Source organism: Azolla caroliniana, unplaced genomic scaffold, assembly GCF_043228905.1.
Source record: "Azolla caroliniana isolate FFs.n. ecotype wild unplaced genomic scaffold, voAzoCaro1.0.p SCAF_6, whole genome shotgun sequence".
Taxonomy (NCBI): domain Eukaryota; kingdom Viridiplantae; phylum Streptophyta; class Polypodiopsida; order Salviniales; family Salviniaceae; genus Azolla; species Azolla caroliniana.
The window spans coordinates 12545417-12560200 of NW_028230441.1; the positions used below are offsets into that span (position 1 = coordinate 12545417).

Below are 14784 nucleotides of genomic sequence, written 5' to 3' on the forward strand. Positions count from 1 at the left end.
TGCCCATAACACGACATGTGTTGTGTTGGGTTGCGATTCTTGTGCTCCCTCGATATAACTCAAATAGCCTTGGCCGACAAGGTATTGGTGCATCTTGTACTCCCAAGATGCAAAGTTGTTCCTGTCAAGCTTCTCGATAGGAAGAGCGCTTCCCATCTAAGTGTTCATTGTCGAACTTCTTCTTCTTCTTCTCTTTGATACGAACTTGTGTAGATTGCGACTACAACGATTAGTCGGTTCTTTCCAACCGCGGGCTTGGGCACAACATATGTAATGGCGATGGGCTTGGATCAAGCTACCACGTGCTCGGATACCATGTACAGCGAATCGGATGGATTCTGTGCAACGGAAGAACTGTGTGTGCGTGGAGAGAGAGAGAGAGAGAGAGAGAACTCAAGGTTACACAGAAACAATAAAACTGTATTAAGAAGGAAACAAGAATGACCAACAACCGTTACAAAGAGAATGAGAAGGTGCTTATGTAGTCACCTTCTCTCTAAGTTCTCTCACTAGTACCACCTCTTGGGAAAGAGGTTGTGTCTTAACTACTTAAAGAATATGTGTCATAGGACATTAACTTCTATGACACACTAGTTACTATATAAGGAGGTGAGGTGTTCACACACTTGAGTATCCTAGAGTGTGTTCTCACTCATGGGAAGTTGAGTTTGATTCTCAACACTATGATTAATATGTATTGGTGCAATGCAAAGCTAGATTATTCACATAGTGTCACCTAATTCATGCTATATTTGAATGTAAAAATCCAAATCATTCATGATATGAGCATTTGTCAAATACTTTAAGACTAGATTTATGCAATCAAAATAATGGAGAGATAGAAGTTATAAATGTTTGTTGCAAAACTTCTCGATAACAAGGCCTCATAGCAACTAAAATGCAACTAGAGTAACTTAAATTTTTTTCTCAAGTTTTGTTAAATCCTCCAACATTGGCCATTATACTCAAATTTCAAAAGCACCAAATTTCATACATTATATTATTGGTGGGAAAACTCAAAATATTCATAAATATTTCGAATTAGAAACATAAAAACAATTCGTAGTAAAAAAGTCAGATTGCTAGAAGAGCTTCTATAACTAATGAGTCAAGAACCAAATTGTGAATAACTTGTTAGATTATTGTATGACAAGTCAATAATAGATGAAGAAAGGATTTCATCCACATGTCTACAACTCCGACAAGTGTAGCAAAAACAAATTTCCTAACAATGTGTGGTCATCAAGCAATTCTTCTACACCCCACTTCACTCAAATTTGTTTCTACCACACCAATGACATCTACATGTACCACACATCCTTATTAAAATTTGTACTTCGTCATGGTTCATGTTGTAAATTTGTAATTGCTTATACTTGGTTTTGGGTGGAGGATTTTGTGGAGGCAAACTAGGAGGTTAAAAAAGGTGTGGATCCTCCTCAAGTTGTCTTTCTTTCGTCAGGCAAATGGAGGTACAACACACTTGTTTTTAGCAATGCCATTATAAGGAGGAACCCTCCCTCCCGAAGCACGTAAAAACTCTCAAGTAATATATATATATATATATATATATATATATATATATATTAAGAAAATATGTAGAGCACCACAAATATGCTCATTGTTTTCCAACTGCCTCTAGCTCAAAGAGAGAGAGAGAGAGAGAAGGATTTGCCTGCTCTTGCATAAAACTCCCATGTCCTTCAAAGCAATGAATTCCGAGTTGCTCTTCATGGAGAATCCACTACAGTTCCGTTCCACCGGAAGAAGAACCAAGGTCTTCCAAGATCCACCACAATTGTATGACAACCTAAGAACTAAGGTACGCGTATTTGATTTCCTAGAATTCACCCAGTTTCTGTCTAAATTCTACCACAGGTAAAATCCTCATACAAACAGGTAAACCATAATAGGTCAACAGAGTCTACGAAATCAAAGGAAATCGACAAGGCTTGAAATCCTTACAACATGAGGTGCTTATTGATGAGCTTATTCCATTTCATGATCATCGCGTTGCATTTTTGAATTTGATCAAATCATGTGGCAAAGAAAAGAACTTAGCGAAGTTGAGAAAGGTGCACGCTGATAACATTGTAAACAGAAACTTGTTTTTGAAAGATGTTTACATTGCCACTGCCCTCATTACAGCATATGCTAAGTGTGGTGCAATAGAGGACGCACGAGCCGTTTTTGAGAAGCTTCCAGTTCATGATGTTGTGTCTTGGAGTGCTCTCATTGGTGGATATGCCCAAAACAAGCTCGCTCACAAAGCATTGAAATGCTTCAAACAAATGCAGGATGAGGGAGTTTCTCCGAACATGGTAACTTATATTTGCGTTTTGAAATCTTGTGGCATTGCAAGATCTCTGGAGATCGGGGAAGAGATCGCTTGCAAGATTCAAGAACAAGGGTTATTTGTGAAAGACATCATGATGGGCAATGCATTGGTGGACATGTACACTAAATGTGGTGCACTCAAGAAAGCTCGGGAAGTGTTTGATCAGCTTCCTATGCGGAATGTTGTGTCTTGGAGTACCTTGATAGGCGGATATACACAAAATGGACTTGGACATGAAGCACTGAAATACTTCAGGAAAATGAAAGCTGCAGGAGTACTTCCAAATTCAGTTACTTATATCTTCGCATTGAAAGCTTGTGGTATTGTTCAGTCCCTAGATATTGGGGAAGATATAGATGTAGAGGTTAGAAAGCAAGGGTTCTTGCAGAAAGATGCCATGCTTGGCACTGCATTAGTGGATATGTATTCTAAGTGTGGTGCATTTGACAAAGCACTTAAAGTGTTTGAGCAACTTCCAGCACGGGATGTTGTGTCTTGGAATGCCTTGATCTCGGGATATGCCCAACAAGGGCATGGCAATGAAGTATTGAAATGGTTTGAGCAAATGAAATGTGCGGGCGTGTGCCCAGATGCAGTAACTTATGTATGCATTTTGAAAGCTTGCAGTATTTTAGGGGCTCTAGATATCGGGGAGTATATAGACGCCGAGGTAAGGAAAAAAGGGCTCTTACATGAACATCTCGAACTCGGCAATGCATTGGTGAACATGTATTCCAAGTGCGGCGCACTCAAGAGAGCACAAGAAGTATTTGAGCAACTACCAACTTTGGATGTTGTGTCCTGGAACGCACTAATCACAGGATATGCTCAAAATGGGCACGGCAATGAAGTGCTGAGATGCTTTAGGCAGATGCAAAATGCAGGAATGTGTCCGGCTGCAATAACTTATGTTTGTATATTGAAAGCTTGTAGCATTTTGGGATCTCTAAATATTGGGGAGGACATATATGCAGACATAAGAAAACAGGGGATATTGGAGAAAGAGGTCATAGTCGGCACTGCATTGGTGGACATGTATGCCAAGTGTGGTGCATTGTTAAAAGCAAGAGAAGTATTTGAACAACTTCCAGCGCGGAATGTTGTTGCGTGGAGTGCCATGATTTCTGGTTATGGCCATTTAGGTCAAGCTAATGTAATTTTTGGCCTGTATAGCAGAATGAGAGCTGAAGATGTCATGCCAAATTTGGTTACCTTCACTGTTTTGCTAAGTGCATGTAGTCATGCAGGTCTAATAAAGGAGGGAGAAAAGCTGTTTGATGAAATGTTTGCTGATAATGTCACTCCAACAGTAGAACACTACACATGTATGATTGATCTATTTGTCCGTGCAGGACACTTCGATAAGGTGAAAGCATATCTTGACAAGGTCCCTAATTCTAGCCAGCTTCTGCTTTTTCGATGTGTATTAGGTTCTTGCAGAGAATGGAAGAATCTTAAGCTTGGAAGATGGGCATTTGAACAATCAGTACAATTGGATGAAAATTGTGCTGCTGCATATGTCTGCATGGGAAACATATATGCATCAGCCGAAATGCAAACTAGATGAAGATAGAATTTGAAAGTTTGGAATGAAGAACGCAAGGAAGATGTAAGGACATAGGGTGGGTTAACGCAAAAAGGAATATGCATTTTATTGCAACTGAAGAACCATGTCAAAGTACATATATTCATGCAAATTTTAAGCTAGCAGCAGCATTTGCAAGAGATAAAATCAACAATTAGGGCCAAATGCAAGAAAGAGTTCATTGGTAATGGAAAGAAAACTCACTACTTTCCCTCGCTATCTTGTAACTTATGTTCTCTAATCAGCTCTTTTGTTGATGCTAGACTTAAGGATGCAAGGAAGAATTGATTGACAAGCTTGTGGATGCCAGGTTCAGTTAAAGAAAATCCTCTACTTTTCCCTCACAGTTGTCTTTTAACATTTCTCTCAAATAACTTCCTATTGAGGAACGTTAGTTTGCATTATTGGAGAGCACAAGTTAGAGGATTACTATGGCAAGGTTGTGGTTAATGGATTCCTGGTTCTCACAAACAAAACCTTCTTTTTTGCCGTTACAATCATGTTAGAAATTGAGATAATGCCCCCAAAAATGAAAGTTAGGGAGTCATGGTCGGCTCTGTTTCAACAATCCTTCAACTTCAAAGCAGGTGGCATGGCTATGATTCTGGAAGGATTTTATCATGTATATATGCCAAGAGTTTGATGAAACATAATGATTTAGACAAAAAGCCCAGGGAGGGTAAGCAGCCTTGGGACTTGCTCTGTTCATGCAGGATCAATTTAAAGCATGAAGCTAGAAGGGTTCATGGGTGCTTTCAGGTAAAAGAGATGCCTTTGGAGTTGAACATTCAATGTCTATGTCACGTGCATGGAATTCTTTTTGAGCTCACATGGATCAAAAGATATAAAGTGTTGGCAGACAAAGTGAATATATTGATTTTGTTGAGGAAAAAGGAAACATTTGAGAGAGCATTGATGATAGTAGAGGATGATTTCCTGGAGATGGCAGAGAGCTCATATCACCATTCTTTAGGGTTTGGTATCTTGATTGTGGCATGCTGGCCAACTACTGATTGGGTTGCTGTCTTGGTGTGTTAGAATCATCTTTATCAGTTGTATGAATCTTCCTGTTAATGAAAACGGTTGGATTCATTTTCAGTGGCTATCAGAGTCTTGTTTTAGTGATTGTGAGAACTTTGTTCTTTTATTTCAAATACATTAGTGTTGGAGGTTTGAACGGGCACCTTTGCTAAAACGTGTGCATCATATTAATGCTGTCTTATTTTGTTTACTCAATTTGTGGTGCTTGAACATTTTGAATAGGTTCATCTCTGAGGATTGTTAGTTGGTGTCAAGGATTGTTATGAAACTGCTTCATGTGTTGAAGGTCTTATGTTCAATTGACTTGATGCTATCATCAGGATTGATTACTGAAAAAATAGGAAAGTGATGCATTTGCTTATGCACAATACCATATTTGTTTGGAAATTCATTACCCAAATTGCCAGTTGCTCAAAACACTTCCCATGTTCTCTATGTTGCTCAAATACTTGTCATGCTTCAGCATACATGCTGACCACTGGATTTCCATGCATGCCATCGCATTTAGTTGGCACCAATAACAAGGATTAGAGATCAGCTCTTGGCTTTATATAGCAAGAATTTCCTTTTTGGGAAAATAAGAATACAATTTGAGTCCACTATTTACAATTTAGTCACAGGGAAACAAATATGGTTCACCGATTGTATATACATACATACAAACATTATTCAAGATCTTCAATTTTCCTTTCCACGTTTGAAATGAATCAACATGCGAATTTGGATCAGTCTACCCACCCTTCCAAGCTGCATATTTTCAGGCTCGTTGTTTCAACATTCACAGCATGCCACAAACTGCAAAAATATTAGTCATAAGGACATAAGCTGCACCACATCCAGTTGTAATGCCTGATCAAAAGCCAACTGTCCAAGGTTCACATTTCCCCCTTTTCTACAAGAACCCAATAGTGCAAGCCAAACTGCAGGATAATCAGATGGCATGGCCTTAATCACTGAAATTGCCTTATCCAAGTGTCCCGCATTTCCAAAAGCCATCATCATGCATGCATAATGACCTAAATTTGGATTAATTCTATATTTTCTAGTCATATTTCGATACAGCATTTGCATCTCATCCAACATTCCCATGTGGCTCCATGCACTCAAAACACAATGGAAGGTGATGTCATCTGGAGAGAGACCCTCACTTTCCATTCGTTCGAAACATTTCAATGCTTCTGGACCTTTACCTTGTTGGGAATACCCTGCGATTAGAGTATTCCATGAGATGAGATTCCGTATAGGTAGCTCTTCAAACACTTCTTGTGCTTTCACAAGAGCATTGCATTTGGCATACATATCAAGCAAAGCATTTCCGAGCACAATATCCTTCTCAAGGAAGCCCACATGGAGAATCTCATCATGAATTTGTTTGCCCTTGTTTATCGCTCCTACGATGGCACATGCCTTCAATATGCACGTGTAAGTGACTGGGTCAGGAGAAAGGCACTCACTTCGCATTTTCTCAAAACAAGCAAGTGCTTCTTGACCTTGTCCTTGTTCCACATATCCTGCAAGTAATCCACACCAAGAAACTACATCTCTCACAGGAAGCTCTTCAAGGACTTCCTGGGCTTGTATAAGCATGCCACATTTGGCATACATATCCACCAATGCATTGCCAAGGACAGTATCCTTCTTCAACATAAATCTACTTGCAATTACCTTGTGGATTTGTTTGCCCTTATTGACAGCTTTAATTCTGGCACATGATTTCAAGATGGAAGTGAAAGTGACTGCATCTGGAGAGATACCTTCGCTCTGCATATGTTCAAAACAGTTAAGTGCCCTGTGATCTAGCCCTTGTTGGGCATACCCTGCAATTACTGCATTCCAAGAGGCTATATCCACGACAGGAAGCATTTCAAGCACTTGTTGTGCTTTTCCAAGTGAACCGCATTTGGCGTACATATCCACCAAAGCATTCCCAAGAATAATATGATTCTCAAGGAAGCCTCTACTGACAATCTCATCATGAACTTTCTTGCCCTTGTCTAGCATCCCTGTGATGCCACAGGCCTTCAAAATACAAATGAATGTGACTGCATCTGGTGAAACCCCATCGCTTTCCATCTTCTCAAGACAGTTTAACGCTTCATGGCATTGCCCTTGGTCACTATATCCTGAAATCAATGCATTCCAACAGATCACATTTCGAGAAGTAAGTTCATCAAGCACTTCTTGTGCTTTTGAGAGCATATCACATTTCATATACATGTCCACTAATGCAGTTCCAATCATAATATCCTTCTCCATCAAGTGCCTCCTCACAATTTTATTATGAATGCATTTTCCCTTGTCTAAATTTCCTATGCTGCCACAAGCTTTCAAGATACAAACAAAAGTGGCTACATCTGGAGAAAGGCCCTCACTTTCCATCATTTCAAAACAGTTAAGTGCTTCATAAGGTTGTCCTTGTTGGGTATAGCCTGCAATTAGTGCACACCAAGAAACAGTATTACGAACAGGAAGCTCTTCGAGCATGTTTTGTGCTTTTGCAAGTGCACAACATTTCACATACATGTCCAACAAAGCAGTGCCGAGCACGGTGTCTTTCTCCAACAAGCCTCTATTCACAATCTGTCCATGAATTTGTTTGCCTTTGTCTATTGCCCTTGTGCTACCACACGCCTTCAAGATGCAAATTAAGCTGATGGTATCTGGACAAAGGCCCTCCATTTGCATCTGTTCAAAACATTTTAGTGCTTCTTGACCTTGCTGCTCCTGGATGAACCCAGAAATTAGTGCATTCCAGGAAACAACAGCTCGAATGGGAAGCTCTTCAAAAGTTTGTTGTGCCCTTAGAAGGACCCTGCATTTCACATACATATCAATCAATGCAACACCAAGCTGAATGTCAGTCTCCAATAGTTCCCAGCTCACTACCTTTTCATGAATTTGTATACCTTCATCTAGAGCCCCTAAACTGCCACACGCCTTCAAAATGCAAATGAAAGTGACCGCATTAGGAGAGAAGTTCTCACTCTCCATTTGTTCAAAACAGTTAAATGCTTCCTGAGATTTTCCCTGATGGGTATAGCCCGCAATGAGTGTATTCCAAGAGACAGCATCTCGAACACGAAGCTCTCGGAGAACCTCCTGTGCTTTTGCAAGCATATCACATTTCGCATACATATCCACCAAAGCATTGCCAAGTACAATATCTTTTTCGAGTAAACCTTTAGACATGATCGTCTCATGGATTTGTTTGCCCTTGTCAACAGCTCTAATGCTGGCACAGCATTTTAAAATGCAAGTCATGGTGACTATATCCGGGGAAAGCCCTTCATGTTGCATCCATTCAAAACAATTCAATGCTTCATGACATTGGCTAGATTGAGTATACCCTGTGATTAATGAATTCCAGGAGACTGTGGTTCGAATAGGAAGTTCTTCAAGAACCTCTCGAGCCCTTCTAAATAGACCACATTTTGAATACATATCCACCAAAGCAGTGCCAAGCACAATATCCTTCTCCAACAAGCCCCTAACCAAAATCTCATCATGAATTTCTTTTCCCTTCTCTATAGCTCTTACATTCCCACAAGCCTTCAAGATGCAAGCGAAAGTGACTGCATCTGGACTCAACCCCTCATTTCGCATTCGGTCCAGACAAGCCAATGCTTCATAGCCTTGGCCTTGCTGAGTATACCCTGCAATAAGAGCATTCCAAGAAACTATGTCTCGAACCCGAAGCTCTTCGAGCACTTGTTTAGCTTTCACAAGCATACCACATTTCGTATACATAGTGATTAACATGCTGGATAGATGAGGGCTCTTGTCTAGTACACCACTTTCGGCGATTTCAGCATGTAGCTTGATGCCTTTGCACAGGTCTCTCTTCTGCGTACATGCTTTCAGTAAGGCAACCAGAGAAGTATAGTCTTCCTGCCCTCCTCTCCTTAGCATCCTTGCCAGAGGGATGGGCATCCACGAAGCTTCAGATCCTGTGCTTCTTGCTTTCAGTCATGTTAAGACTTTTGTCAAATACCATGCAGTAGCCTTCCTCATAAACGATGAAAGAGGACTCTGCTCCTGCTCCACCAATCCACGTGTCTAACTACTACCAAATATTTAAGAGGGCAAGTGAGGGAATCGCGGGCGCGGTCGGTCCAGGTCGCACCGTTGACGGTGCGTGCAATCTCCACCGTCCAATCTGGATGGATAATAGAAAAAGCGCACGCTCAAGTTTTCCCTTTATGGGAGCCCAACTTACAGGAGGGAGGAGCCTGACTCTAACCTATATATATATATATATTTGAAATTTTATTTTTGTTTTGAGCGAGGGCGGGGAAACATAGAAACCCTAACTATCGGTTTAGGGTTTAGTATGTATCTGGACAATCGAAATCCCTCTGAGAACAAAGAAAATAAGGAGACTTCGAAGAGAAGAAGAAGAATAAGGAGACTTCAACTATTCTCGAACCATCCGAACCAAAACTTCCTCTTGATTCGACCTCCATCTCCAACACTTACTGTGACAAAGAAAAGGTAACTACTTCCTCTTCCTTTCTTCTTCTTCTTCTAAGCAATTATAATGATGGGAAGATGCGATTCACTGCTAGTCACTAACTCGTTCACTAAGAGTTGAAATCATTCACTTCATTCACAGTCTATTAATCACTTGCACTGATTTCATTCACCGTAGAGATTAATCAAACCACAGATTCAATCATTTACGAATAGTTGGCATTCTCGATCATTCACTAAGAGTTGAAATCATTCTCGAAGTGCTAAAATCATTGAAGAAATTGAAATCATCCACTTCATTCATGTGCATTATCGATTATGTTCGAATTCATTTGAACTTCAATCATTGGCATTCATTTGAGTTCATTCACTTTATGCATTGGCACAATTACTCACATTCCCTTCACTCGTCGTAGTAATCGACCACAACCATCTATGGAGAGCACAATGCATCATGGTGTCTTTGCCATGTCGGAAGATGAATTGGAGGATACATCATGGTCATCCGGTGCATCGTTTGTATTTCAAGTCTTGGGGTTTTGTATCCATGTTTATCCTTTTGCTGGAAGTTAAAAGCTAATATAACTTTCGAGGTTCATTTCTGAAGTCAAATAATAAAGAAAAGGCCCAAATTATGAGAATTAACTTTACTTGGAACATGAGTGAGTTGCATATTAAAGTGACAATCAAACATAGCCCAAATGGTAAGAGCTAACTTTACTTGAACAAAAGTGTTAAGGGCTCGATGCGGATTAGAAGGATCATAGGGTAAAAGATCTACAATTGCAAAAGACGAGAATTCATCATGTTGTAACTTGTAGATGCGAAACTATCATATAATAATTGTGGAAGCTAAGTGGCCATCTAGGGAGAAGTAGTGGTGCTTGCCATTCTATTTTTATTTGGCAAATGAGCTTTTGAAAGCTAGGTACAAAGGTACGGTCAACAACATATGGTTAAGTGTTTGATGATGACAATTTTACACCTTTTAGACTATTACAACACCGTGAACACATTTAGTAATTAAGGTGTTGAATTAAATACCACTATTACGACCCCTTAAATGTAAAGTGACTACATACCCTAAACCAAATGTCGAAACCCTAAAAAAGAAAGAAATCAAAGAAGAAGAAAACCAAAAAGAAAACATTCAAAGAAGAAAAGGATTTGAACCATAGACCTAACATATCTTGTTTTATATATCATTGTTTTATTCTTTATTAGTTTTAATTTTTTGAGAGTCGGGCTCCTACCCAAAGTTGGTCGGGCTCCTCGTGGTAGAGGTTGTCAGACAACGGGTCTCCTTGTGACAAAGTCAGGCTCCTGGTAACTGAGACTGTCAGAGAGTCGGGCTCTTTGTGACAGAGTCGGGCTCCTGGTGACAGTCGTTGTTAGCTTTTTTATCCACATTGGACGGTGGAGATCGCATGCACCATCAACTGTGCGACCTACACCGTCCGCGCCCGTGATTCCCTCACTTTCCCTCTTTAATTTTTGGTTGTAGTTAGTCATGAGCCTCCACCAATTCATTTGTCTGTTTGTCTATTTATAGACACACATACATGATGATGACCCCATTGCATTCCTCACCTAGGTTTTTATTTGTAAACAAGTATTAAACGGGCCTGGTGAGGGAATGCCACTCACTCACAGTGCAGACTATATATTCAGATTGTTGTAGATGAATATATGTATATAGATGGCTGGCAAGTTCAAAAAGATGTTTATATTGGAATTTTTGTTTACCATATCTACTTATATTCATAATTGATTTTGATGTATGACCATTGCATATAATCTATCTATTGAAGTCCATATTCACATCATGTAATCCACTGTTTTTGGTCTTGCTAAAAAATCTTGTACATGTAAAACTCATGTATGTTTATTATTCATTTTTCAATAATATATTGACTATACTTTTAATGCACGTGTTTAACTTCTTCTCTTTAGGAATTTGATTCTAAGGTTTTAGTAAGAAGGGGTATCAAACGCAAGAGAACAAGAAAGATAGAGGTCCAAACAACATGAGGTGCCAAAGGTAGAAACTTTTGAGGATGCAAACCCTAAACCAATTCATGAATGCAGTACACTTGGTGAGCCAACGGAAAAATCAAGTGTTGATGCTCCTCCAACAGGTCAACTACCTTTAATGATCACACTTCAAAGATCATACATTTTCATATATCACAATCTTCAAAGATCACACATATTGTTATCATGTCATACTCTAGTGGTTCCGCATGTAACCAACTAATAGGCGATTGTATATATTCAAATTGTTATGACTAGTCCTCAATGATGGAAATGCCTATGCACTTAAAGAGGAAGGGACAACAACACATGTTCAGCTATACTTGCTTGGTCTAGATGGATCTCCAACCCTACAACCATTTCTCTTGATAAACAGAGATCAATGGATGTTGGAAATGTCTGGGCGATTGCCGGAAAACAACTCTTGAGACAATAGACTCCACTGTCAAAAGAATCAATTCAAGTTGCCATTATATGTAGTAGTGGCAATCAGTGTTATGTGTATGGGGATCCCACATGAGCAAATTGCATTGGAAACTTGCTAGAAAGTTATATTTGCAAGGATGCCATCTATGATGGCAAATGCAATTGTTACTAATAAATCTTGGACATAATATAATGTTGTATCTAATTTTATTGCTCAAAATTATAAAAGTTGGATCACTATGGTTGGTGAAAAAACACAAACCAAGTGCAATATTTTATTGTGTTAGTTTCACGCTAGAAAAGCTTAGGTTGATAACTTGCTGCCCAAGGATTAACGTTGAAAGAAACCACCTCTATCAACATATGTGCCAACTAATGCATTGCATTATGGAATTTGCATTCAATGTTAAACCATCCCCCTTCTATATAGGAGGGCAAAAGAAGGAAAAAGGGTGGCCGCCATCATACTCCCCGACAGCGACTCCGGGGAGCACACGATAGAAGGACCGCAACACCTAGAAGAAGAAATCCCGTACGTCACCACGACGTTGAACCCACCCTTGGATGCACGCTTGGATTCCATCGGCGCCACGATGGCACAAAGAGCCGACACGAGAAGCAACACATGTGGAAGGACTACAAGCAAAATAAACACCAACCGCCGAACTAGCATGAGAAGGCCCATAGGAAGAACAAATGCAAGAGTTGAACGAGCGCCAACAAAACCCACTGACCCCCTGCACCAAAACTGACGGAACAGACCGGCCCCCCCAAACCTGAGACAATAGAGCCTATTGGCCCCCTTGAACCCACGTCTACGACGCAGACCATGACACCCCCCGGAGCACCTATCGTCGTTCTTGTGGAGCCGGAACGACCGGAGCCAATCATCCTAGACATCTTGGACGACTAATGAAGGTGTTGTTCGGTCGGCAACCGACTCTGTTGCCGACACACAACAGAGTTTGAATGTTTCGTACCGAATGTTCTATCAACAAATTGTGGTTGTGCGAATGGATACTACGTTACTGTAATCTTATCGATGTTACACAGATATCGAGATCGTTACTTACGTAATATAGTTATAGTAGGATGGAAATATATTAACAGAAAATAAACATTTGCACATTGAGATTTCCTACAACTAAACTTATATTACTAAAAATAAAGGATAGATTTTACAATGCCTTTGGTTCCTTTTTATAGGCAACCTGAAGGACTTCCTCATCAAGAAATATATATTGCCCTATCGGCAAGAACTACAAAACTTGTAACTAACTATAATTTTCGGTATTAACTATTATTTGGCAAAATGATGACTCATTGATCCTCTTCCTCGATCCGACTTCGATTTCGACTCCAATCCTCCGACTTCGACGCTTCCCCATTATGTCCGTCCGCCCCTTTGTTCGGGTAACAGAAGGTCTTCTATGGGTTCAACCATGCAAGCACTGTCCCACAGGAGTGCCATGTGTTGGTCGCCTTGGACGGCCAAGTGGGAAAGGTCAAGAAGGAGAAAGACAAAGGAACAGTTACGGCAAGCGAAGACGACAGGTGGGGCCGTAACGTAATGAAGAGGAAGTAACATGCGTAGTGTAGGGACAACCAAAGCGTAATTATTGTTTTAAAGAGAAAGTAATGGTTCATGCGCCGAGCGTAACCATCCATGACCTTGTATATAAAGGGCATGGAAAACTTGTAATAGCTAGCGATAATTTTGTATTCAACATCTGCAATATAGTTTCTGTTTGCTTGACTCGAGTCTGTGTCCTCGTAACTCTGCATATATGTTTCATGTCGAGTGCATTTCCTATGTTGAGTCATATACGTTGCGTAAGCTATTGCATAAGAAGTCAGCTGTAGCAATCTTCCTAATCTCCAACGTCTCCACGATTAAGTTAACAGTTACAGGATCAAGGTATAGTCACCTGTAACACGATTACGACGTACTCTCCCATTCCTAAACCACAATACCCTTGAGCCAAACTCCAAAGGATTGAGGATTTGGCACCGTGTCACTTTAACCGGTAACAAAGTTCTTGTTCTTTTTCTCTCTCCTAGTTATTAGTCTCGTTTTGGTTCTACTCTATTATACTCATCCGTAACACTAGTTGGCATTCATACTAATTATTGGACTATTCCTTTTCACACTTCTTACGACAATATTTCATTTCAACTACCACTATACTTCCTTCCGACTAGGACTACGACAATACTTCGACTAGCTTGTCGACCCATGTACTTTGGCTAGCCAACCGGCCAACAAATAACTTAAGTGCCATACTTAAGACACCACTTACAAGGTTGAGCTCATATGTGTATGCTTTATTCACACATAGAGACTTTGTGCTTCAATGTATGAATACCATTTCTTACGAAGGAGACACATATCAAGATTCGACCAAGGATGTAGATTGATGAACAAGGTTGATCTTGAGGATTGTGTGCAACAAAGGACAACTCTAACCCCTAAGCTAATTGGTTTGTGTGCACAACAACAACCAATGTGCCCAAAAGAGGATTGATAAGAGGAATGCAACAAAATCGTCACAAAGGAGAAAAAGGGGCCACACTCAAAATTTCGCAAGAACATATTGATAGCTCCCCAAACAAGACCAAAACACATTCCGGAAGACTATAGAGAGGTGCTTGTCTTACTAAGAGGCAATTGCCAATAGGCAATGTGTGAGGCTGAGAAGTTTAGTGTTTGCATTGTGATAGGTTGACATTGACTTCAAGGGACTTTAATGTTGAATGTTGCAGAAAGGTGTATTTTGCCAACCATTGAACAAGAGCAATGATCTCTAAATTTCTGTTACAGTTTGCGGTGATTTTTTATGTTTTTCGTGACCAAAGTTTTTATATCTTGGATTACTCTAAGTTTTTTGGT

General features: G+C 40.0%; 2 protein-coding genes across 3 annotated transcripts; one reads left to right on the forward strand and one right to left on the reverse strand.

The window, feature by feature from the left end:
* The first annotated feature begins 1653 nt into the window (after window positions 1-1653).
* Window positions 1654-5159, forward strand: LOC147863146 (pentatricopeptide repeat-containing protein At4g39530-like). Of its 2 annotated transcripts, XR_015529904.1 has the most exons (3): window positions 1654-1822; window positions 1914-4107; window positions 4187-5159. XR_015529904.1 is itself a non-coding variant. In XM_087320777.1 (2 exons), the coding sequence occupies exons 1-2, from the start codon at window positions 1697-1699 to the stop codon at window positions 3903-3905; spliced, it is 2118 nt and encodes a 705-aa protein (XP_087176903.1). In that variant the 5' UTR covers window positions 1654-1696; the 3' UTR covers window positions 3906-5159. The 2 variants fall into 2 exon arrangements, 1 of the variants encoding a protein (XP_087176903.1); XM_087320777.1 differs by having other exon boundaries at window positions 1914-5159.
* Window positions 5160-5233: 74 nt separating this feature from the next.
* Window positions 5234-9009, reverse strand: LOC147863147 (pentatricopeptide repeat-containing protein At2g39620-like). The gene has a single exon (XM_087320776.1). The coding sequence runs from the start codon at window positions 8892-8894 to the stop codon at window positions 5775-5777; it is 3120 nt and encodes a 1039-aa protein (XP_087176902.1). The 5' UTR covers window positions 8895-9009; the 3' UTR covers window positions 5234-5774.
* Window positions 9010-14784: the final 5775 nt, after the last annotated feature.

Bases quoted from the DNA above. Each gene is read 5' to 3' on its own strand.
- LOC147863147 (XM_087320776.1), bottom strand. From the start codon at position 8,894: ATGCCCATCCCTCTGGCAAGGATGCTAAGGAGAGGAGGGCAGGAAGAC.
- LOC147863146 (XM_087320777.1), top strand. From the start codon at position 1,697: ATGTCCTTCAAAGCAATGAATTCCGAGTTGCTCTTCATGGAGAATCCA. The intron at 1,823-1,913 runs GTACGCGTATTT...AAACCATAATAG, and splicing joins ATGACAACCTAAGAACTAAG to GTCAACAGAGTCTACGAAAT.